Here is a 27,189-nt window from a genome sequence, read left to right on the forward strand (position 1 = left end):
AAACTCCTTTTCTCCTTTTACCTCTATCATGTGAAGACATATTTGTTGTTTTGTCCCTCGTGACATGTTTTATTTTTCTATTTTTATAATAAAAGAAACCTTGTTTTGAGCAAATGACTAAAGGCTTCGTCTATCACCTCCGCGGGGTTAATGTTCAAACGGACATTAACCACTTACAAACCGTGACAATAACTATAGTATTTCTTCCTAATCCAGTCATGTAAGATAATATTCGACTCATTATGAACTGATCCCATTTTCTGAAGAATTTATTGGCTAATTTATAAATCCCATTGACACACAGTAAAATCTGATGCCAAGTCAGCACTGGATGTGCAATTGTAGTGCCATGAATGTATTCTTGTCATTGTAATATTCATTCATTTATTATTTAAGTAGATGATATGGTGCAGACGTACAAAATACAACCAAAATCTGGGATCCATGACTCCAAAGGGAATTAAATTTGGTGAAGCTGTGACTACTTCAGTGCTGCTGGGCTTTTATTGCAATAATATGATGCTCCTTTTGAACATTCTGTGATAGTTTCAATGGGAAAGGGACGGGAAGAGCACTTTTACTTTTGAAGGACACGTGGGATGCTGAATTCAAAGTCCTCCAGATTCCAGAGCCCTGGAATGGTATTGAGTGTTCCAGTTCCAGTAGGAATACTACTAATAGTGCTATGTGAGGATCCCATCATTTACTACTTCTTCTCAGCAGCTAAGGGTAATCATTCATTTCCAATACAACAGTAACAGTAGCATCCAATCCTGAAACAATACATTTTGTGGTCTGATTATGGATATTTCTCCCAATTTATCAAACTATTTTTTGTTTTGTTTTGTTTTGTCAGCTCTGCCTGGTTCGCCTTGGCATTTCACAGGCATCCTGCCATCAAAGGTTAGAAGGAGGGAGGAGGATGAAAGGGCAATAAAGCTGTGTGGGTATACAGGATGGGAAATTGGAAGGGGGGAATGACAGATGATACAGACCAGAGCAGCCAGATCTAGTCTGTACCAGCATCCCAAGGCCAGATACTCTTAGAAAATATGCAGAATACAGTATTCTCAAACATCTCAGTGTTCTCAAAATATTCCCGCTCCAGCTGGTGAGAAATGGACTGGTCAAGGGGAGACAGGTGGGCTATGAAGAAACATTTCTGAATCTTTTGAGCATAGGAAAAACTCAGTCTGACTTTATTGCAACCATCACCTTTAGTAAAAGAACTCTTTGCTTTAATCAAATGGGGTCGAAGGTCTTTCTTCCCGAAGTGATTCAGATTAGGGCAGATCTGATATATTTTTAGAATAAAACAAGGAAATTCTTTCATTTCCAAGCTTTGTTTTGATGTGTTAAACCCCTTTAGCTACCACTCAGGCCTGAGTTGCCGAACAATGCAAACATATGAAATGAGGAACAGTATGGCTACATAGGCATAAGTTAGTCTCCTGATTTTTTTAAACATTTAAAATAGTATTTTGTTACATTAGGGATGAGTAGTAAGTTGTTTGGAGGTACAATCTGCTCTCCTAAAAGCTGGATGCTCCTGACATATTTCTGATGGCTTAAGTGATATCAGACGAAAGGAGGGCATTGTTTTGTGAGTTTGGGGAGTGGGGTAGATTTGTCATGGGTGGGCATGACAGATCTCAGTGAGCTTTTTTCACTACAAATCAGCACAAAACATTCCAAATTATGTTTCCCACCACCACCATCATTGGTAGGGGGGTTTTGAGGGTGGAAAAGAAAAGGCCACCACTATTTTCCCACCTTTATTTTTATAAAAATACCTACCATATACCTTCCAATGACTGATAGGGGCCCACAGGACCGGTCTTCTCCGGATCCCATCAATCAAACAATGCCAACTGGCAGGGCGGCAGGGAAGGGCCTTCTCTATGGTGGCTCTGGCTCTCTGGAACCAGCTACTCCTGGAGATCTATATCCTCTCCACCCTACTGGCTTTCTGCAAAGTTGGCTTTTCTGGCAGACCTGGGGCCACTGACCGAGTGAGATAACATCTAAATCTGGCCATGAGAGATATTGAGAGATATGCATGGCTTTTCCTGGGGTTTTGTAACTATTTTTTAAAACTGTTCTTTAAAATATTGTTTTTATTTGTTGTAAGCTGCCCAGAATCCTTGAGGAGTTGGGCGGCATAATTATTTATTTATTTATTTATTTATTTATTTATTTAATTAAAGTTCATGAAGCCTAAGAGTTGCCAGTCCCTTCACTGGATGAATAATTGCTGTGTTCATTTGCAATATCTATTTCATAACCCAACTATTTTAAATATTTCAATGGTCACCCATATATCTTGTAGCAGATAATAGAAGATGCTCTCATGCATACTTCTCTAAAACAAACTTTGAATATATGAATATATTAACATAAAATATCAGTACACAATGGAAGGCCAAAATCAGTCAAGATATCTTGTCTTAAAAACCTTCACCATATAATAAGCATCTTTTAGATTCTATAACATACATCATCAACTAAAATGCTGATAATTTCCAGCCACATCCTATAATTCTTCACTGTGCTTCATTTAAAAGCATGAGCACTCAATTTTCTGAAGAAGAATGGCTGACAAGTAGGAGAGGCTAGAGTAATGTCCGAAGCTTGCAAGAACACTAAATTCGATTCAAAAATAAATAAGTAAGCGTAATATAAATTAATATGATTACTTCCCACAAGCTTGTTAATCTTTTCCCTCTCCATATTAAAAATACAATATCGGGGAAGGGATATATTTAAAGTTTTTGGTGACCTCGAATTGTGGACTTCTGCTTAGAATGAGATGTTGGCTCAACAAGGCATTTTTGGTATTTTTGGAAGCCTGATACAAGGAAGTGCATTATTGAATTGTACTGTTTAATTTAATGAGATCAGGTTTATACTATGTGTTGTACACTCTGTTCTTGTCTATTTTCCTAGCACGTTGCAACAAAAGACCATCTTGAAGTCACAAAATAAGGGAAGGTATTGAACATTCATATGGTTGGCATATACCTATGTACTTTATATGTAATGAGATGTGAATAAAACACTTCAAGAAGGGGCAGGTTTTGCACTTTTTTCCCATTCCAAGTTTGGCAAGGGTTACAGGTAATCCTCAGGTTGTTACCACAATCTGGGGACAGGACTACTGTTATAAAATGTCTCACTTTATAAGTGAGACATTGTGTGACCATGAATCTATGACAGCAATCTCAGAATCTCTGCCACAGTCGATTCCTGAGAACTGCAGGTCATTAAAAGAGCACTCAATGCAATCCAATCTATTCCACGTTTAGTCCCTCCCAGTCTAAGCCTCAGTAAAGGAAAGGGTGACTTTTAATTTCTCCCATTCACTTATCGCCCTATCTCTGCTCTTTGGCTGCCTTGCACTTTGCTTTGTGGGGCAGAAAGCAGCCGTAGACTTTCGTGGCTTTGGAGCTTCTTGCCAGGCCCCTGGGAAGTCTCAGCTGTGCCACACCCATACCCCCTGTAGTCCCCAATAGCATTCATTCACACAGTTGTCTTCTTTCCCAATTAACCACATGAACTTTTTGAATTTTGTGCTCATCCACCAAGTCTGAAGTGGACGTGTTTCAGAAGGGCTTTTTGGACTAAGTCTGAAGTAGAAACCTTTCTGATCCATCTCATCCTGGGTTTTTTATATTTGGCTCTCTGATGCTTCAGAATGCTACCCCATCTCCATAAAGCTGCACTATCTTAACAAAAGTTTTCCAAAGGCAGCATAGCATTCTGAAAGCTCAGGGGGCTACGTGTAGGAAACCTGTTAGAAAAGCTGGATCGCAGAAAGCAAGACAAAGATGTGCTTCTGCTTTGACTGTGGTGGTTGGGTGCAAAAAATAAAATGCTGTTTCAAGGAATTGGGAGAGAAGGCAGATGAGTAAATGAATACTTGGTGGCACTTACTGGGACTTTGTGGGTATGCTGCCCGGCAGGATTGAGAACTACCATGTGTAGGAAGCCAGAGAAGTTGAAACACCCAGAATTGTTGTGGTTAGCTGTGGCCCAGCTCCTGCCCCAAGGAATGTGCAGGTGGGTGTGGGGGAAACATCCACATGCCACAGGCCTGTTTTGCTCCTGATGGAATCTGCCGATGAAGCCTCCTCTGACCAAGGAAGTGTGAGTGACAGGGAAGAGGGGAGTTTGGCAGACAGCCCAGGAGGTGATAAATCATCTGTACAATCCTTGGATTCTGAATAAGAATTAATGACACATCCACACATGCGTAGAGTGATGCATAGGAGACAACAACTGAAGGATTATTACAAGAGAAAATGAGGCCACCTATAGTTGGATGGGGCTGCTGTAATTAGTGCTACAGATAAAAGTGCAGCCCAGTGTTTTAGCCTCATGGCAGTTTATCTGATTTATTGTTTCGTCAATATCGTGGTTTTTGCTGTTCAGGATTGTATGTGTGGACTCTCTGGACTTTAGAATTGGACTCAATTTCCCAGTTATTGGGTGAGCAATTGGACTGCATTTAACCTATGCCTTGTGTGTACCAGAAAATCCCTTTGACATTTAAAAAGGGAGCTGTTTCTGTTTTTCTGTTTATAAAAACTTTTGGGTTTTCCTTTTATCGTGTGGTGTGTGTCTTCCTGGACTAATTACCCTGTAATTACAGGCGGTTGAAACACGCCGGCAGAACACAGAATAGGATGGTGACCTCAAGTCCAAAAAAGAAATAGCGAATTGATGAGGCACTTCTGTTTCAGCTCTGGTGGATGAGCACAGAAAGCAAAAGAAAAAATAAGATGTGGGAATAGGGAGAGAAGGCAACCAGACAAACAAATGGCTGTGAAGTGGGTAGTGGCAGCTAAGGCTTCTCAGGTGTTACGAGCAGATCTAGAGTCATGCAATTCTTAGGCCGCTTGCCACTCCACAAGATAGGAGAGGAGTTAAAGTGCTTTTGTTGTTATAAGTATGGGTGGGCAGTTAAGAGCTAAAATTATGATAACATGTTCATGTAACTGCAATGGCCATAATTTCAGATCTAGATTTTAAGTCCTTTTTTTCAGCACCATAACTTTGAACAGCCACTGAACAAATAGTTATAAGTTGAGAGGGCTACCTATATAGATGGTGAGTATTCAGATATGAATGTAGGCTCTGGTGCTTCATTTTCATAAAATCCCAAAGATCAATCTTCTAGCAGTTGACAGAGAGTTATGCAGATTGAATAATCAGAAAATGAAAATGCATGCACAAAAATCCATAGTGGGAAGCAGGGAACAGTAGGAAAATAATTCCTACTTCCTATAATTTACAAAAGTTGCATGGGATAAGGATTTATAATTGAAATGTTAATTACTTTCTATCGCCAAATATTTCCTTGCTCTCTAAAGAAGCAAAATGTATATAGCAAAACATCGCATTCCAGGACATATTGCAACATGGATAACAATTATTACTGAAATAAACTTGACTACACTGTGACTATCAATATTTGTCAATTTATTGTATTTAGTATCCTCTACTGATTTTTTTAAATTAGTAAAAAATAATGCAAGGAAAAGAAAACATTTATACCATAGAATGATTGTGGTCCAGACAAAGAATCAATGCTCCTTTAAAATTCACAGGTGTTAGACGTAATGCTTTGGAACTCTACAAAAGTAGATATAACTAGCTATATACACTTCATGGTTAACATGTGATACCTGACTCTGATGGACAGTAGACATTCTCTTGGATTAATCAATAATGCAATAAATGAAAATAATGTAAGGCTCCTTTTACATTTGTACTATGGTCATTAGATCATTGATCTTTCAAAATCCAGATTCTTCCCCCCAAAAATAGATTTACACCCAACCCCTTTCACATTTCTTACTGGGAAAGCTTGACTTCTATTGAAGAGATTCATCTTCATTCTCTTCTTTGAACAGCTGAATAGATGTAATCATTAAACTGCAAGATATTGTTATAACTGTATGTTTAACTGTCCCTTTGTCCCTCAAATAGCAAGAAACAAATGTATGCAAATACTGTACATTTCTGCAAACCTTTGTATAATTTCAAATAGCACAGCTCTATATAGCTCTATTGCGAATACGTCCTTCCAAATACAATGGTTTTTCTTCTCAGTAAGCAGACAATATAACCATTTTTGCTGCTGCTGCTGTTAAATTTCAAGAAGAGATCTACTGAAAAAGTACTATCTTTCAGTTTACTTTAAAAAAACTCTAGGAGACAGTAGCTGATTTTTTTTTTTGCAAGTCTGTTGATTTTTTGAATGTTAAGAACTGCATTCAGCTGGTGTGTTTTGAGACAAAAGCAGTTTATATTATTTTAAGAAACAGATTATAAGTGTCTGGCATTTAAAAGGTTATACATTAATGCAGCAAAGTCATATGTAAAAAACCCCACTGATTTTTACTTAAAAAGTTGAAAAGAATTCACTGTGTAAATCAGACACATTATTATGACTCCAAAAAAATCATCTGCCTGGTTTGATATTAAATTCACTTGTCTTATTTTTGCCATGAACATTTTTAGTTATGAAATATGGGAAGCTTTAGGGATTATTTCTTTCAATCCATCATCAGTTTCTGCACATGTCATAGCCTATCCCACCCACCTAACTTTAAAGAATCCACAACTCCTAAAATATAAAGACTTCAAACCACAACTCAAATGCATGCAATTTTCCTGGCTCCTCTTTGTGGTGCTTTTGGGACATTCTTATGGTGCCCACAATTATTGGCTCTGATCCTGTTTTCTCCTTGCTTCTCAAACATTCCATGGTCCCCTCTTTTCTATAAGATTATAGAAACAACGGACTTTTAAGCACCCTGCTATAGAGTCAGGAGAAATGCATAAGTGGATACCCCAGGAATAACCCAAAGGACAAGGCACACACTTCCCCGATTCACTTACCTGTCTTCCACAAATACACTGAAGTTTCCAATTCACTTTGTGCCGTGGCGACCCAGATCGCAAACCACAGAAGTGCAAGGACCTCCAGGCACTTGCTTGAGTGAGCTGAGATCACGACACCGCCAAGGAAAGCTATATACTGCTCTGCCATCTCCATGCCTGCCAGGAGCCTGCTCACACTTCAAACCAGCAGCACAATAGAGAACCCTTGCCTGAAGGGTTTCTCCCACCCGCCTCTCTGGTCAGGATTTCTTCAGAGGGCAGGGAGACTGGAAATGGCTTTCCAGCTATTGTGCATTTCAGTTGGAAAGGAAGAAAACTGTTTAAGACTTGGGAACAATAGAGCTCTTGCTTGCTCCTCCTGCTGCTGCTGCTGCTGCTGCTGCTGCAACCACTGGAGCTGCAGCTGCTGGTCCTGTGGTTTTACTTCACTCTCCCCCATTCAGTGGTTACTAGCCGTTTCCATCAGCTGAGAGTGAGGGAGAGACAGCTGTCCACAGGGGGCTTCAGCTGACTGAGCAGGTTCTCTTGGTCTTTGAGGCCACAGCAGTCATTTACACCAGCTGGAGAGAGAAATGGGAAGGGGAGGGAAGGGGAGGGGAGAAGAGGAGAAAGGAGGGGGAGAACAAACACCAATAACCAAATGCTGCAATCACAAGGATCCAACCCTCTCTGGTACGTCCCTCAGAAGAACAATCCATCACCAGTATGCATTATTGAGCAAGTGTGAACAACTGATAAACCCCAGTGATTTCCCTCCTCTTTTAAAGCAAGTTGCCAGGAGGTTAACTCACACTTAGTTCTATCCAGGCAAGCAGAGTCAAAATGTAACAGCAAAGATAAACATCGTTTAAAAAAAAAAAAAAAATCCTGTGAAAACTGCATGTGGATCATTTTGATCTCTGATACCTAGTAAAGATTAATAGACCTACTTGATTATGCAGCTCCTTTGATGTCTCTTTATTTCTGTGCAAGCAAATAAATACAGCCAATACCTTTTTTTAAAAAAACAACAACCCACAAATCTTATGCCCAATATTTTACAGTTGTTTTATACCTCCCCTTCTGATGTTGAATGCGGAAAAGGAATGGCTGAAATAATCTTGCTGAGAGGAGAGGGGGAGGGGGACAGTGGGAGGGGGGATTACAGGCATTTTAAGTCATCTTGTAAGAGTGTATCTTTGACAGGCAGCAGATCTAACATTATTACTTGTCAAAAGTGCTTTCCTGACAATGTGTGGGAGCGCATGTTAGATTCTCATCTCTGCTGCCAGCCTGAATAATTTATTTGTTCACAAAATATAAACTGCTAGTCAAGTCACACTGATTTTGAGGTGCAATCCCCATGGAAAGGCTGTTTGCAAAGCATAAAATTAAGGGGCACTGAAGATGCTCCTGATCTCAGTAGAGAATACTGGGCTTGACAAAGAACATAGGACAGAGCAAAAAGACAACAATGGTCGGCCTTTATGTTAAGCAGAAGGCATTATTTTAAATTCACCCCAATGAACTGGAACAAAAGGCAGGGCTGCCTGGTGTTCTGAAGAACCAGAAATGAAAAGACACAGAATAGCTCTGAGAAAAGCTATTGTAAGACTTTACAGGGGGAAAAAAGAATGTAGTGGAAAGGCCCTATTCTAGCAGCAGAGCAACCAAAGAGGTTTAAAATAATAAGGATGCAATTGTTGAAAAAGACAAGCTTCAGCAAGTATCTCTTGGGAAAACTGTCATTTTTCAGAAGCTTCGTAGCCTCATCCATTTTCCCAAGTGCTGGACTTAAAAACAGCTTCCAATCAAATAATTCCCAGGTCTTCATCTGTTTAAATATTCTGACATCAGAACAAATTAGCAATGTGAAGGCTGCAAATTTGTATTTGTTTACTTTCTACTCTAGCCTGCCTTTAAGGGGGAATTAAAGGCTCAGGATGACCTGGTGCAGTGAGGCTGTGATTAAGAGAAGTAAGCAAGGGTAGATTACTACTCCTCAGCTGTAGAAAAAAGCAGCAGCAGTCAGGAGATTATCAGATATTCAGAAAATCTGAGTTTAACAAATGCATGGCATTCTGATGGAGGACACAAAGAATCAGAGAGTATAAGAGCTACCAGATTATCGGCTGCAGAAATCCAGATGACCACAAGATGGCAACAGTTTCAGAAACTCCCAGTTGCTGCCATCTTGTGATTGTTTGGGATTTCTGGAGCCCAGACATGATAACCCTAATGTACAATCAAAATAAGAAGGTATTATTTCATATCATGCTTGATCATTTCCCAACCAGAAAATTTACTCATTCCTACACTTAAGGAAGGAACATTTTCACATCCAGGAATTGATGCGAAAATACTCATTTGTATACTCCGCTGGCATTGAGGCCATCTGAAATAATAAAAGAACATTCTTTTGACTATTTAAATAGTTTCAACTTAAACAAGGGCTCTTTTGTATTCACAAATCAAATTTCAACTCTGAAATTCATGAATGTGTAAAGCTGAGGCTTGCTCTGTGACAATTCTGGCCTTATGCGGCTTTGAATCAGAAAGAGCTCTTGAATGTGAGAGCAAAGATGTGTCTCAGCAGGGAACTTCAAATTAGAGGCCTTCTGTCAGTGTTCAAGGACTTGTATGGGGTAGAGAAGCAGAGGTGGAAAAGATTTGAATAATCAAAGGCAATGGATAACCATTTTTAGCTCCATGCTGCCATGGCTCCATTCCAAAGGGATCCATAGAAGTCTGTATTTCTCTTTTTTTTTAAAAAAAAGCAATCCACTATACAAACAGAAGCTTCCGAAACTGGGGTAATCTTTCCAGTTCTAATGAAATGTGAGAAAGAGGAGAGGAAAGGGGGATTTATGGGGATGGGCACAGATACATTTAAATAATCAAAGGATTATTTAATATCAGAATCAGCCCTATGTCCCCACTATGTTGAAATACAACATCTAGTCAACATGACTGAAAAATTGGAGTTCTATAAATCCAACATATCTATAATCACAATACATCAAAAGTAAATTAGAAAAAAAGATAATTCCATTATTAAAACAGCATTCAGATCCTAAATTCTATTTAAAATATATATATATATATAAGCTATGTTTTGTCAAAAATACTAACGGGGGAGTTTTGTTGAATGCACAAATATACATTGCCAGACAAAGCATGTCAGAGAACTAATATAGATATTCTGATAATAAAATAGAATGCAAATGATTTCCTTAATTTTATTATTTCAAAACTTACAATATGACTAAACTAGAAGAATTATTTTCAATACAAAAAGAGAAGTATTGCTTCCATTGCTGCTAATGTCCGAATTGTTTTACTCTCCAGATTAATTTTCTTAACAGGTATAATTAAATTAAATGCACCACTTAAATAAAAGGATTTTATGCATTAATAAATTTATATAGACTAATAAAGGTAAGCAAAAGAAACAAAACAAAATCTGCCGTTATTGCTGCTGAGCTGAATAGGCATTATAAAAATACTCTTCTAGGCCTATTCTACTTCAAAAACTATGGATCATATGGAATAAATCTATAAAATATTTTTTCTTCTGTCCAATTGTCTATGGAGATTCTCAGTCAGCCAGGTCATGGTTGTCCCATAACTGGACTTTCTGGTTTTTCTTTGATGACATTTTACTTCTCATCCAACAAGCTTCTTCAGCTCATCTCTCTTATTCTTTCATTGAGAAGTTGAAGCTGTGGGATGTTTCTGCATGATGTTCTCTGCTCTGTGACCCTTTACTGTTGAAAATAGGTGCAGGATGTTGGGGACGAGTCTCTCTAGTTTGCATCTCAAACTGAAATCCAAATAGTACCTACAGCCTGCAATTTTTTTGAAATCTTTTTATACTTCCACACCATTCAAAAAGTATGCCATCCCAAAGTGCATAGCTAAATGTCTATGGAGATTATTAATCATCCAGGTCATGGTTTTCACAAAACTTATTTTTCAAGAGTCAACTGAACTTAAAGACATGGTTATCCCAAAGTTACTTTTTCAAAAGGCAACTGGACTTTCTGGTTCTTCTTTGAAGATGTTTCACTTCTCATTCAAGAAGGTTTTTCAGTTCTTGAATGAGAAGCTTCTTAGATGAGAAGTGAAATGTCTTCAAAGAAAAAACAGAAAGTGAAATTGCCTCTTGAAAGTGCACCTTTGGGAGTCTCGGGTATGTTTGCTGCATTGGGTTATTTATAATAATAAAAGTTGGATATAAATAAATGAGCAGTTAGTTTCCAAGCTCAGATATAAAATGCAAATAACTAACTGACTGCAAGGAGCATAAATCAGAAAGTCCAGCAGCCTCTTGAAAAAAAGCAACTTCTGTCTAAAATTCATTGAGTTCTTAACAGTTGGTGCCCCAGATTGTTGTTGTCCCATATAATAGAAAAGTTCTAGCATTGTAGAACAAAAATCAGAAGGATGCATATTGTGTTCACTCCTATGCTGAAAAAAAATTAGTAACCTTTTCCTATTGCAATACTAGCAGTATCAGCAGCAATAGGAATAATTATACAAACTTGATCTTTTTCATCTCCCAATATTTATTGACTAGTCAATAGACCAATGCCGTGATTGCCTGAAATGGGAACTAGTTGAGAAAGCAACATTTAATCAATCCAAAACTGACCAAACAATTGATTACAATAACTTGCATGATTCTTTACTGTCTTACTGATTTAAATCCCACACACACTTTTTAAACTTTTCTCCTAGCTTAGATTTTAAGTGTCACAAGATTTATTTATTGGTTTGTTTCTTTGTCAAACATGTATATAGGATGTAGTAGTTTGTATAAACATAAGTAAAAAGTAGCAATAAAAGAGGACAGTAGGGCAGGGACGGTAGGCACAGTGGTGCACATGCATTTTTCTTAGAAACGGGGAGAGATCAACTGTAGACAGTCAGAGTCAGGTAGTGCATTCCAGGCATTGATAACTCTATTGATGAAGTCGTATTTTCTGCAGTTGAGTTTGGAGCGGTTTACATTTAGTTTGAATCTATTACATTGCTGTGGTTGAAAGTGAAGAAATCATGAACAAGAAGGACATTTTGGCATATGATTTTATGAACTACATTTAGATCAAATTGGAGGCAACGTAGTTGCAAATTGCCTAATCCCAGTATTTCACTTTGGTGGAACAAGGTATTTTGTTGCAAGTAGAGGAGTGAAGGACTCTTCTTGTGAAATATTTCTGGACTTTCTTGATTGTATTCATGTCTCATATGGAATTCGGGTTCCAGACAGGTGAGTTGTATTCCAGAATTGGTCTAACAAATGTTTTATAAGCTCTGGTTAGCAATGTAATATTGTCAGAAAAGAAGCTAGTAAAATTAGATTAATAACTCTTAGTGCCTTTTTGGCAATGTTGTTACAGTGGGCTCTAGCACTTAGGTCATTGGATATGAGTACTCCAAGGTCTTTGACAGAGTGAGGGTCATCTACAAATTCATTTCCTCCAAGTTTGTATTTTGTATTCTGATTCTTTTTGCCAATGTGTAAGACAGAACATTTGTTGTTTGAGATTTGAAGTTGTTAGTTGTTTGACCATTCTGCTACATGATCAAGATTTATTTATTTTTATTTACCGGTATTTATTATTTAGATTTGTATGCCCCCCCCTCTCCGCAGATCTTATTTCTCTTTTGACTCTATTGGTTTTTGCGGCAACCATCTAAACATGTTTGCCCTGCTGAAAACATTCTCAGTATGCTTCTCCTGGGAACTTCTCCTCTTTAGCTACCTTCTTAAATAAGTGAGCAAAAATGTTGCTTGTTATGTTCTCCATGATAAATCAAGCATAGGAAATCAGTGTTCCAATGTACCACGCTTATGTAGAGAGTGTATTGATCTTGGAAGCATCAAAAACCTCTATTTCTACTTTATAATCTGATTGCAAACCACCTAGCACTTGTCAGAAGTGAGAAACAGAATAAGTGCCTTCTTATGTTCTCTGTTAATTATAGCTAGAATTGCTTCTGAAACCAATAAAAAGGTTTGCATTATAAGATACTATAAAACAATAATTCTATTAAAATCTACTAGTAGTCTCAAAAATAATTTTTAAAGTAAATTTTATAAGAATTCTCGCATTGTAAAATTTAGGCAAAATTGTTTAAAGGTACTATGGTAGAAACTCATATAGTTTAATGATAAGATACTGTCAACATACAAGTTATAGATTATGAGGAAGTATGGTCATGTAATTTGAACATCCCAATATTGAATAAACTGCTGTTCAAGATCAGCATATAGATTTTCTAAAATACTGTATGTTTCTTTTTTATAATATAAAGTTAAAATGTAAAAACTTACACTTTCCATGGTTCTTCAATCATGTAGATTAAAATAAACATATCTCCATATTTGTCCTATAGTTCCCAGTTGACTAATGTGTTTCCTTTCCTTGAATTACATACAGGAACTAGGATATCTCATACTGGTAGTAGTGACGAGGCAATCTTGACTGGTTTGCATTTCTTTATGACATCACAATGTCTTTTTGCCTCATTGGTTACCTAACTACCAATATTCTTTTAATTCCATGAGCTTTTTATGCTTATCTAAATTTACAAAAAGTTACGGCATCCTCACCGATATTATGTGAAAATCCACATACTGATTGGTTCAGACTACTTACAGGATTATGGTTTATATTTGAAACCATTTTTTGAACTTTTTTTTGCATGTGTTTTGAAGAGTTTTTTGTACTCTTTTCAACAGTTTTGAAAAACTGTTTTATATTATGCTGTCCCGGATCCTCGGGGAGGGGGGCATACAAGTCTAATAAATTGAATTGAATTGAATTATTCTTTGTCTGAATTGGCTTAGTTTCTCAGTAATGCCATGATACACAATATTATTTTTAAAAATGGTTTCAGAAATAACCATAGTAAACATATTGAAATTAGTCTTCTATGAAAAATTCCTGTTGCTTTGCTAAATATGATTAATCTGGGTTCAGTCACATTTTGAGATATCGTTTAACTCAGCAACCTCAATTTTCTGTGATTATTCACTAATGTAAACGACGCAGTAACTTGAAGGGGTGCATTGGTGCATCAAATAGGATTTTATGAAAAAATATTCTCATGATGCAAGTTTTTCCCAAAACACTTCTTCGAAAGAAGCACTATGTTCAATTCCTCATCCTTGCTGTAAAAATAGTGCTGCCACAAATTGAGTTTTTCCCAATTGAAATTAATTTTACTTGATCAGTGTAATATTAATCTCTTGGTTCATTTCATCTTCGTATGAATTATTAAAGCAAGCATCCAATAAACACTTATTCAGCTTGTTATTTGGAGTTAGTCTTCTCCCATCTGTAGAGGGAGATGTGAGATTCTTAAAAAAAACATCAAACTATATGTAGGAATGTGCCTTTGCTTTCTCTGGCTGGAGTATAGTATTCCAAGCAATGTCTTGGAATATCATCATTATTACCAGGAGAAATTTAAGATGAAGGAAAGAAAGAAAAGTTCTATTTTTATTATGTATTTTAAACTGGAAAGTATAATTTATCTAACAAAATCTTCAATCAATATGCTAAACATATTTAACTGTCTCCTAAAATGACTAAAATAGTATTAGACAAATCAATAATAAAAGGCATGTTTGCAGAGATGCAGAATGTGTGGCCTCTAGGTGTCATACTTGACCACATTCAGGTCATCAATTCAATAGGTTCTGTGGTTATTTTGTGTCCTGTAGAAGATTATTGATGGAAGATTCACTCATTTCAATTTTAACTTCATCAGTTGGAGATAAAGAGTTTGTTTTTTCCCTGCAGTGTTAGAACAATCCTAGTAAATGTTATCCATACTAATATATTAAAAATAGGTGGTGGATTTCTCCCAATTTTTTCTTCCCCTGAACATAGAACAGACCAAACCAAAAATCATAGACCAGTGACAAGAAAATGTAATCATTTATGTATGGACCACATCAACAGGGCAACAAGTCCTGTTTTATGGAACCAGCAAATTCCAACAAGTAAAAAATTTTAAAAGCCATGTCGCTTTCCTCTTCACTAGTTCAAGTGATGTTCTGGAACACAATCTTGCATTGTTTACTACTAAATGGCATGGCATCTGATTGTATGCTTAGAATCAAAAATCTCTTGCTAATCTTCTTCAAGGGTTATTCTCTGTAAAGGCTAGTCCATATTTATCATGATCCCTAGCATCAATAAATGATGTTTGTAGTACAAGATAATTGGAATGAATTTGATTGGAGAAAGAAAATCTGCTGCTGGAGAATATACTTTAGCTACTATTATATAATCAATCATTTGTATCACTGCTTTGTCTCTTGGGATTCCTTGACACACCATGTCCTATTTTCAGGCGTTCCCTAGTCCCTTCCATCTGCCTTAATGCCAGCACTTCAAATTCTCTCTAACCTTCTTACTTCGTAATTCTCATTTCCTACTTCAAGCTTCAAAAATCCTCTTTTTGTTTTTTCTCAGAATGGTCAAATTGACTGCTTTTATTAGCGATAATACATTGTCTAAATCTACTGATTTAGATCTACCTTTTTTTTTTTGTAAGAAACAGGGAGCAAAAAAAGATATATGGTTTGGAGGATTAGAAAGAAAGAAAAACTTGATTACAAAGAAGATGTAAATAATGTTGAAATTATAGAATAAAAGGGTATTTTGTATTTACATTTTAACTCCTGTAAAAGTAAACTAGAAGTCACATCTATATAATTCTTTTATTTGATTTTCGCAGTTTTGTTCTTTTTAGCTTCCTTTCATTTTCATTTTCCATTCTAAATATTAATTTTTATTCTGTATTAACATTATAATAAAATTCTATAAAAGGTAACACATACCAATAGAGAGAGCCAAAAGCAGCTCGTAAAAATTTGCAAAACTCCTACTTGGAAGGATTTGTAGAACTCCAAACTATATATGACTTTTTCTCCTTTTTTTCTGCACATCATCCAATGACTTCTCCATCTTATTTTTTTTCTCCTTTCTATAGGAAGAAGAATGCAGATCCTAATTACAGTGCATACATGTTTTTGGTAGGGTGCATTTATCAAATACTGAAGCCTGTACATATCATCCTCATTGAAATATCATTCTTTCAGCAACCATCCAATATTAGGACAGTGCTGAACAAGAGATATTTACACTGGAAGCTCAAAATTGTGACTGTTTAGTCACATGTGTTTCAGGCACTTGGAAACCAGATTGCAATTACAATGTCATAGTATCCATGTCATACAAACACCATTTGAATTCTTATCTCTCCTCTGACCAACAGAGTCAATGGGGAAGTTGGTATATGATTACACCTTTAAGATTCACCCAGTGATGGCAATTGGATCTGTCACAGCAGCTGTTGTAAATTGATATGGTCACTATGCTTTATGGCTGTGTCACTTAGAACAGGGTTCTAGTACTAATTACCCAATTATTTAGAACAGAGTTCTGGTCCTATTAAGAAGGACTACCTTTATTTTTTTTAAAAAAAATAATTTTTATTTATTTACAGAGTTATATACAAAGGGAGGAAGATGCATCTTAATTGATAACATTATGATAACACATACCCACGGGCATAATATAATTATTCTATTCAGTTACACTTTGTCTAATCAATATACATATCAGAATCATAACCTATTATGGCTGAAATACTATATTTTTATAGTTCGTTATCCTTTAAGTCTTCTGGGTCTTCCTCCCATCCCCTTCCCCCCACTGAACTATGATAGTTCTAAAAAAGTTTAGATTGTTAATTGGGCGGCATATGGTTGCCGCGGTTTTGTTGTTATTTTATTTTTATCAATACATTTCTAAATTACACTTGAGAAGAGATCGTATTGGATTGATCAAAATATTCATAATAATCCGATATAACCATTCAGAGTTTTACGTTTTGTATAGCCATTTCTACGCTATCCATTAATATATTTTAATCTACATTTTATATTATTTCCTTGTTTTTCTTTCCTTTCTCCATTTGTTTTTTATTTTTTACCCAGTCGTAAAATTTTTCCCAATTCTTATAGAATCTCAAATCTTCTTTATTTTTAAGTTTTTGGGTGAGCCTATCCATTTCTGCACAATCATAATTTTTTTTAATAATTTCTCTTTCATTTGGTGTATTGTCTCTTTTCCAATTTTGTGCTATTGTGATTCTTGTAGCTGTAATTATATGTTGTATTAGGTATGTGTCTTCTTTTTTAATTTTCGAATCCATTATGCTCAGGAGGAATATTTCTTGTGTAAGTTTTAATGAGATTGCTGTGATTTGTTGTATCCATATTTGAATTTTTTTCCATAGTTTTTTTATGGGAGGGCATGTCCACCATAGATGAAAGAAGGTTCCGGCTTTGCTATTGCATCTCCAACAGTTTGGTTTTATGTTGGGGTAGATCTTGGCCAGTCTCGTTGGTGATAAGTGCCATCTATAAAACATTTTTTGTAGATTTTCTTTATACGGAACTGATTTAGTAATTTTCAGGTTTCTCCACATTTGTTCCCATTGTTCAATATAAATGCTATGACCTATGTTTTTGGCCCAGGTGATCATATTTTCTTTTACTAATTCAGTTTCCATAGTGTACCCCATTATATAATTATACATTTTGGTTATAAATTTTTCCCATATCCTAGTAATATTTTATCAATTATACTATCTTTTTCTTGGATTCCTTCTTTCTTTTTGTCTTTATTCCATTTCGTCAAAATTTGGGCGTAGGACCACCAGTCAATATCGATATATTGGTTTCATAGTTGTTGTCTAGATTTTATACCCCCTTTCTTATCTAGTGTGTGATTATAATTCAGTACTACCTTTAATTAAAGAAGAAATATCTGAAACTAAGTTTGGAAATATTGTATTGACCCTAGTACAAATCAAATGAAATTTAAGAAGACACTTGAAATGATGCAAATTATTTTGGATTCCTCTAACAAGGGCAGACATCTTTGCTTTATTAGCTATGCTGAAATTGGAAATTTCTAATGGATTGACAGTAGTGGCTTTGACACTCTAAGATGTTTTCAGATATGAAAGATAACCTTGGTTGGGAAGTGCTTTTGACTGTTTTCTAGAGATCATAAATCCATTCCCTTTGATATCATTCAATGAAATGATGAAAGTTCTCCACTGCAAAAATGGTATCACTGAAAGGATGATGAATGTTCATTATAATCATATCGCAACTTAAATAATACTTGAATGTGCTGAGCAGCAAATGCAGATTCTGCCAGCCTTAACATTGTCAGCTAGTTAAGAAAATGAATGGCAAAAGAAAGAGAAATAAATAGTTACACTGACAATTTGTCATGGGCACTAATGAAGAAATTAACAAGGAAAATATACTAGAGAAGACTTCGCTTTTTTAAAAAAAACAAAGCACAACTATTTGTCAAAGTTAAAACTACTGCTCTGGGACTTTTTAAGTATATCTGTCCTTTTCTGTTTCAAGAAGCTTCTTTAGATATACAGTGGTACCTCGTGATACGAACCCCTCGCCATACGAACAATCCGATATACGAACCCGGGGTTTGGAAATTTTTTGCCTCTTCTTCCGAACTTTTTCCGTCTTATGAACCCGCCGCCGAACGCCAAACCCGGAGGTTCAGCAAAAGTTCAGGTTCGGGTGGCCGCCAAGAAGCCCCGCCGCCCGGCTGTCGCTTTTTGAAACAGCTGGGGGACTTCTCGGCGTCCTCCTGAACCCAAACGCCAAACCCGAACTTTTTCCAAACTTCCGGGCTCGGCATTCAGGAGGCCGCCGAGAAGCCCCGTCGCCTGGCTATCGCCTTTTGGAACAGCCGGGGGACTTCTCAGCATTCTCCCGAATGCCGAACCCGGAAGTTTGGCAAAAGTTCGGGGTTGGTGTTTGGGTTCAGGAGGACGCTGAGAAGCCCCGCCACCCTGCTGTTAGCTTTTCAAAAGAGTCGTGGAGCTGTCGGGCCAGTCAGGAGGCTGGAAAGGAGGTGGGGAATCCCAATAGGGAATTCCATGGGCAGAGCTTTGACATCACAAAGACGTCCTTCCTGGCCAGACGAAACGTGGACTCCAGGAAGGACATCTTTGTGACGTCAAAGTTCCCCCATGGAATTCCTTATTGGGATTCCCCATCTCCTTTCCAGCCTCCTGACCGGCCCGACAGCTCCATGGCTCTTTTGAAAAGCTAACAGCTGGGAGGGGGGGCTTCTAAGCGTCCTCCTGAACCTGAACACCAACCCCAAACTTTTGCTGAACTTCCGGGTTCGGCATTCATGGGAATGCCGAGAAGCCCCCCGGCTGTTTCAAAAGGTGACAGCCGGGCAGTGGGGCTTCTCGGCGGCCTCCCAAATGCCGAACCTGGAAGTTCGGCAAAAGTTCGGGTTCGGGTGGCCGCCGAGAAGCCCCACCACCTGGCTGTTGCTTTTTGAAACAGCCGGGGGGCTTCTCGGCATCCACCCGAACCCGAACGCCAAACCCGAACTTCTGGGTTCGACGTTCGGGAGGCCACCGAGAAGCCCCCTGGCTGTTTCCAAAGACGACAGCTGGGCGGCAGGGCTTCTCGGAGGCCTCCCGAATGCTGAACCCGGAAGTTCGGCAAAAGTTCGGGTTCGGGTGGCCGCCGAGAAGCCCTCCGGCTGTTTCAAAAGGTGACAGCCAGGCAGCGGGGCTTCTCGGCGGCCACCCAAACCCGAACCTTTGCCAAACTTCCGGGTTCGGCATTGGGAGAATGCTGAGAAGCGCCCAGCTATTTCAAAAGGTGACAGCCGGACAGCGGCGGTTTTTGGCGGTTTTTTTCTTTCACGCATTAATTCATTTTACATTGTTTCCTATGGGAAACAATGTTTCGTCTTACGAACTTTTTGCCTTACGAACCTCCCCCGGGAACCAATTAGGTTCGTAAGACGAGGTATTACTGTAGTCAGAATATTTTAACCTAAAGAGAAGTATCACATTTTCTGCTTAATCTTTTCTGTTTTATATACCCAGTTGCTTGATCATCTCAGAACTATGCGCCTACTTCTCTCATATCCAATGAAGGGCTACCAAAATTTTTACTACCACAATGTGGGCATGGAATATGCAGGATGCCCTGCATTTTCTTTCCACATATTTCAGTGCAAATTGGGTGCTCTGGGGTGGAGCTCCATTTTCGCTACCCCACTGCATTCCTCCCTGTCTGGGCATTAACCCACCCCTGCTCATATCCTAAAATATCCTATGATCATAGGAGACTACATAAGAATGCAAGTCAAAGTAGGCAAGAAAATGGTAAGAGAATGCCTATCAACTTTAGATGAGTTTAAATTGCCATGACCAAATACTATAGATTATATTCCACATTCTGAAGGAGCTGACAGACATGATCTCAGAACCATTGAACTATATTTTTCAACGGTCCTGGAGCCCTGAGGAAATATCAGAAGATTAGAAAATAGTCTATATGATTTTCATCTACAAAAAGGAGGAAAAGTTGGATCTAGGAATCTACAAGAAGTTTGATATCAACACCTGGGAAGATCTTGGAAAAAGATAATCGAGCAGGGCATATGTAAGCAACTAGAAATGAACAAATAGTTTAATATGAGCCAGTATAAGTTTGTCAAAAGTAATTATGCCAGACAAATTTTATTAATTTCTTTGAAAAAGTGACTATATTAGTGGCTAAGGGAAATGCTGTAAGTATACAGTATTTCACTTCAACTTCAATTAAGGAATTTGTCAAAGTAACCCATAGTCTACTACACGTAAGATACAGCATGTACGATAGGTTGATTCACAACTCACTGACCAACCACAGTCAGTAAGTAGTCCTCAATGGAAATGCACGGCCGGCGCCTTAAAAAGCCGACCAAAATTGCCCCCGGAGCCGGGGAGACGATGCCGGTGCTCATTTCCGGCTTCCGGGAAAAAACAGAAGTTCGGCTTCTGGCAGCGCACCAGGCCGGTGCGCTGCCTCTTGGACCTGGGAGGAAGTCCTAAGCTGCCCTATTTAAGGGTGGCTTGAAGCAGACCTCCTCCTTTTGCCCTCGGCTAACCTGAAAGCGAACACCCGCCCACCCTCTTCTATCATACAGTGTGCCTAGACTGGGTCACCTCGGGGCCGAATAGGAATTTTTGGCGGTCTCTCCTTGGTGTGGCTGTTTTTTAGCCTATTCCACACTGTCATTAAGGATGGACTGGTTAGGGGGTGCGGCGCAATGTAGAGATACATTGGATTGGTCCCACAGAGTGGGCCTTCTCCAGGTCCCGTCAACTAAACAATGTCGGTTGGCGGGCCCCAGGGGAAGAGCCTTCTCTGTGGCGGCACCGGCCCTCTGGAACCAACTCCCCCCGGAGATTAGAACTGCCCCTACTCTTCCTGCCTTCCGTAAACTCCTTAAAACCCACCTTTGCCATCAGGCAAGGGGGAACTGAAACATCTCCCCCTGGGCATGTTTAATTTATATATGGCATGCTTCTGTGTACGTCTGTTAGTATATGGGGTCTTTTTTAAATCTTTAAATATTTTAAATCTGTCAGATTATTTATGATTTGTTTCCATGTGTTGTGAGCCGCCCCGAGTCTTCGGAGAGGGGCGGCATACAAATCTAAGTAATAAATAAAATAAATAAATAAAAATAAATTAATTTGGCTTCCCTCTGGTCACTGGGGTTTGGCAGGTTATGGGCGGAAATGGACAGTAGGAACAACTGAGCGTTCTCCTTTTGGGCATCTTTTCAAGATGATGGGCCGCCTCTCCCCATGAACTAGAGGTGCGTACAACTTCAGGGATTGGAGAGGGGATGCCCATGGGACTCACCTTATCCAATTTCCCTCGGGGTTTGAACAGTGAGCTCCTCCCACATGCTTATGGCTGTGGCTCGGATACAGGTGAAGGTGGCTACCTTCACCTGGATCAGCAAGGAGTTATGCCCAAGAGTCGCCGTGAATGTTTTGACAGGTAAATTCCACCCCATTAGTTGTTGGCCTCTGCAGGTCCTTTGTTTACACTGTTATAACGTCTGAATTACGTTATTTAAATTGATGTTATTCAAATTGATGTTATTAAAATTTAGGCTAATTAATAAAGTGACCCATTATTAAAATCCAGCTACTGTCTCAGCGTCGTTACTCCACTTCCTGGGCAATTACCTCTAATTGGGAAGCATGCAGCAGGGCACTTCAAGTTTCTGTCTTAGACCCAGTACTCTTCAACTTCTTCATGAGGAAATAGCAGAACACATCCAATTTTTAGATAATATCAAGTCGGGGGGGGGGGACCACTAGCAAACACTTTAGGTGATAAACTCAAGATTCAGAAGGATTTTGACAGACTTGAACACTGGGCCCTTTCCAACTAAATAGAATTCAGTGATAAAGAAATTAAGGTCCTTCATACAGGAAAGAAAAAACAAATGCAAAAATATACTGTAGAATAGGTAATATGTGGATCAGTAGTATCAATTCTGAGTGAGAGCTACATGTGCTAGTAGACAACCTTAACTTTAAGCCAGCAGTGTGCTGCATCTGCTAAAAAAGCTAATGCAATCCTACATTTCACTGGGTAACAGATGGGTAGTTTCAAGATCACATGAAGTAACATTTATACTGCACTGGCAGGACCACATTTAGAATACTGCATCCAGTTCTGGTCACCACAATACAAAAAACCCATCTTGGGACCCTAGAAAAAGTGCAGAGAAGAGCAACAAAGGTGACATTGCTAAGCCATATAATAAACAATTTTAGGAACTAAGTATGCCTAGTCTAATAAAGAAAAGGAGTAGGGGATCAGATGAAAGCAATCTCTCAGTACTTAAGGGGCTGCCGCAGAGAAGAGGAGGTCAATTTATTTTCCAAAGTATGTGAAAGCAGGACAAGAAGTAAGACATGGAAAATCATTAAAGAGAAATGCAACCTAGGACTAAGGAGACATTTCCTGACAGTTGATAATGAAGTTATCCATTCAGTCAAGTCTGACTCTTAGTATTTCTATAAGCAAAGGCTCTCCACATCTTCCAATCTTGCATTATTTCTTAGAATTTTTCTATGCTCTGTCTGGTATCAATTCTGATAGTGAATTCCATTCACTGTGTTCTTTGACAGCCTGATTTCCTTTTATGTTAATTCTTCCAAACAAAATTGCTTTTCATGACAATTAGAACAATTAATCAGTGTAATAGAGAGTTTTGGATGCTCCATCACTAGAGGTTTTCAAGATGAGACGATAGACATTTGTTATCACCTGCCATGGGCAAGAGGCTGAACTATAAGATCCAAACCTTTCCATATTCTATGTTTCTCTCACATAAAATCTTTCACAGAAAAATATTTCTTTTAAATATTATCAATTGGATTATTATAAGAAATAAAGAATGCACATCAATTCAAAACAAGTGTATTGTTTTGCACAATACAATACAGTATTTGTAACTTTTGCTGAAGAATACACTTGTAACCTACGAACTTCATGCCAAGGATCACAGGATTGTGGATCCTTCAAATGATTATGCATTTTTTAGGCCTGAAGGATGAAATCCAACAATGGTCTTCAAATACCAACCCTACCCTAGCTCTACTTTTTCTAACATACACAATAATGAAATGGAAAAAGAGGACAAAGTTGAGGATCCAGCATGAATAGTCTGGATAGAATCAACCCCCCAAAATCTCCCAATTCTCTGCTATGCCTTCTATGAAGCCCATTATCTAAGAACACAAATAAAACTGGGAAGATCAAAAGGTAGAAAGAAGGCAACAAATTACCACTTTTTACTGCAGCCCACTCTATTGATGTCCAAGAACGTCAAATATCAGGAACTCGAAGGTCAGAACTCTCCTGCAAGATAAATAAGAGTGCAAATAATTATTGTATTTTAAAAAAAAACCAAATTTATATTCATGATGCATATTGTCTAGCTTGTGGTAGATGAACTCCCTGTACATACAGACTTTTTTAAAACTTCCTATTGTGTCGTAATTTGATACTGCCAGTACGATTTAAGAATAATACTGTATAGCATTGCTAGACACTTACACATACATGCACAAATACCTTTGTCACAAAAGTCATTATGCAACTTCCAAAATCCTGATGTTTTTGGTATGGTTTTACTTTTAAACCTTCATTTACCTAATTATTACAACAAGCTATGCACTACCTGGTGATGATATTGCCTTTCCCTCCTTAATTGTTGCCCTCTGCCTTACAAATAGTTTTCAGAGTGAGCCAAACTGAAAAAAGAAAAGCACCATTTCTATCTCTGTTTACACATTTTATTTCCTATATTCCTGGCTCCAAGTTGACAAAAGAAGTCATAGAAGACAATGTAGGAAAATACAGTCTGATATTGAGGATACTAGGGAGCTGCTGGTCCTCCTGTTCATTATCAATATCTGCTAAAGTAGCAGGAACAATCATTTAACTATGAGTGTGCTGCAGCTTCCAAAAAAGCCAACACAGTTCTATGCTGCATTAACAGAGGGATAGAATCAAGATCACACAAAGTGTTAATATCACTTTATAATGCCTTGGTGAAGCTACACTTGGAATACTGCATTCAGTTTTGTTGCCACCATGCGTTTATTTTATTTATTATATATTTGTCATACAAGTATAGAATTATAGTTTGTATTAACATAACAAAGTATAAAGAAGTGATAAAAAGGATAGTAGGACAGAAGGACATGGACGGTAGGCACAGGAGTGCGATTATGCACACCCCTTACAGACCTCTTAGAAAAGATGTTGAGATTCTAGAAAGAGTTCAGAGAAGAACAGCAAAGATGATTAGGGGACTGGAGACTAAAACCTATAAAGAACATTTGCTGGAAGTGGGTATGTCTAGTCTGATGAAAAGAAGAAATAGGGATGACATGATAGCAGTGTTTCAATATCTCAAGAGCTGCCACAAAGCTATTGTACAAAGCACATTAGGGCAGCACAAGAAGCAAGGGATGGAAACTGAACAAGGAGAGAAGCAACTTAGAACTAAGGAGAAATTTCCTGACGTTAAAACAATCAGTGGAACAGCTTGCCTCCAGAAGTTGTGAATGCTCTCACACTGGAAGTTTTTAACAAGATGTAGGACAATAATGGCAAACCTATGGCACGGGTGCCACACATGGCACGCGGAGCCATATCTGCTGGCACGCGAGCCATTGCCCTAACCTAGCTCCAATGTGCATGGCCAACTGATTTTTGGCTCACACAGAGGCTTCCAGAGAGTTTCCAGGGGGATGGGGGAAGGTGTTTTTACCCTCTCCCGGCTCCAGGGAAGCCTTTGGAGCCTGGGGAGGACAAAACACAAGCTACTGGGCCACTAGAAGTTGGAAAACAGGCCATTCCCGGCCTCCAGAGGGCCTCCAGGAGGCAGGGGAAGCTGTTTTCGCCCTCCGAGGTCATTGAATTATGGTGTGGGCACTCGCATATGCACAATAACGCATGCCCATGCTTTTTTTGGCACCCGAAGGGGAAAAAAAGGTTCGCCATCACTAATGTAGGATAACCATTTGTCTGAAGTTGTGTAGTTTCCTGCCTAAGCAGGAGGTTGGACTAGAAGGCCTCCAAGGTCCCTTTCAACTCTGTTATTCTACTCCACTCCACTCTACTCTACCCTACCCTACCTTACCCTACCATATCCTATCCTATCCTATGCAGCAGAGTAACATTTTTTCCTTCAAAATATGTGTGTCCATGTTTATCAGAAGTTTCAGATGTCTTCCCATCTGAAGATGTGTTATTTTTATCTCTCCAATTTCAGAGAGAGAGATTTTTAAAACATGTCAAGAAAAAATGACAGAAGGAACAAAACAAGACTCTTTTTATCTTCTTTTCTTATTAATTTTAAGCTTCATGAAAATCTTTCTATCAGGTCAGCTTAGAAACTAAGTACAAGTATCTTAGCTTGGAGCAAACTAAATTTACCAAATATTTCATGAGCTTTCAACAGTGGAGGAAATGCAAAGGGCAGGGGGGTTGGTTGTAATTATTAAAATAAATGCAAATGTATGTTATATGGAATAGTTTCAAATATAGTTTAAAATACCAGTTCTTCATGTAAAGGATTCATTTCTAGTAATTAAGCATTAGTATAATAAAATGCTACCCAATCTTCCCTACTGCTACATGTAGTTTTCAATGAATTTTACATTTCTCATGTCTACTATGCATTAATTAGACTGGGTAAGTTGGATTTTTCTCCTTGCCTTATAAAAATTCAAGTAGGTATAACACAGTTGGGAAATCACTCCTGTAGAAATACATTAAAGTCTATTCTTTATTCACATTGAAAATTATAAGCATGAACAGTTGTCATTTCAAAAAAATGTTCATTTAATTGTGCTATTGTTTAAGCTCCATAGAAATGTTCTTAGAAGTGGCTGAACCAGAACATTATAGTACTGGCACACATTATTTTTTCAGGATTCTGCATCCTTTAAAAAAATCTTTGCATGTAGCTAAATCCTTAAACATTTCCCTATTGTCACACTGGAAATGCTATAGTGCTACTCTTATAACAAGACAAGAATGTTTTGTTCTGAAGCATTTACCAAAGGTCCAGGATTAAAAAGTAGCTAGGGTCAAATCAGGCACCCATTTTTCTGTTCTGAGACATTTTCCACCTGTCAATTATTCCAAAGGTATCTCCTTGCTATGCTAATCAATCTTGCCTTCTCACTTCCTTTGAATCTTTCCAACTTGCTCCCTTATTTATTCAGCTTCCTTTTCTACTCATATGGATTCTTGTAGGCTCCATCACATAAATCTTCAGTGAGTTCTCGATCTGAGTTGCTTTAGATATCTTAACTTTGTATGCCCTAAAGCTACATAATATAGCATTGCAGTCAAACAAAGTTAAGCAAATTTAAATCTAGACACTGCTTAAATTAAAAAACATTTAGGAATGCAGTACATTGCCTTCTATTGCATATGCTATAAATTAGAGAAATTATAGTACATAGCATAAGAGAGTGACATAAACATAATTACCAATTTATCATTTTACCAAATTTATGCAATCTTATACCCAAATTTAGGTTTCCCCTCTATTTTTCTTGCTGCTTAGTACATCATCATTTCTCTCAAGTACACAACTTTTGTAATATGCAGAACCAAAAAATTACTGATAGCATAAGAGTGCAATAATTTCACCTGCCTTACTTGTATTATTCAGAACTGTATTAACAAGTGGGTGATATCAAGTTTTGGAGATCTTTCCAGAATGGTTTAAAAATTGAAGATGATAAATAAGATATTTGAATATCAATTTTGCCTCTTTACTCCACAAATAATAAAATCTTCTCCCACTCCCAAAATAATCT

The 27,189-nt window shown here is 38.0% G+C and overlaps 1 protein-coding gene across 1 annotated transcript in view; it reads right to left on the reverse strand.

Moving 5' to 3' along the window:
* Nucleotides 1-27,189, reverse strand: part of THSD7A (thrombospondin type 1 domain containing 7A) — a 367,936-nt gene that overhangs the window by 256,293 nt on the left and 84,454 nt on the right. The window contains exons 5-6 of the mRNA XM_070730018.1: nt 23,632-23,704; nt 6,907-7,469 (exon numbers count right to left, since the gene is read on the reverse strand). Of these exons, the coding sequence (XP_070586119.1) occupies nt 6,907-7,063 (157 nt within the window). The 5' untranslated portion in view covers nt 7,064-7,469; nt 23,632-23,704. The remainder of the gene's footprint in view (nt 1-6,906; nt 7,470-23,631; nt 23,705-27,189) is intronic.

This window comes from Erythrolamprus reginae, chromosome Z, assembly GCF_031021105.1.
Source record: "Erythrolamprus reginae isolate rEryReg1 chromosome Z, rEryReg1.hap1, whole genome shotgun sequence".
NCBI lineage: Eukaryota > Metazoa > Chordata > Lepidosauria > Squamata > Dipsadidae > Erythrolamprus > Erythrolamprus reginae.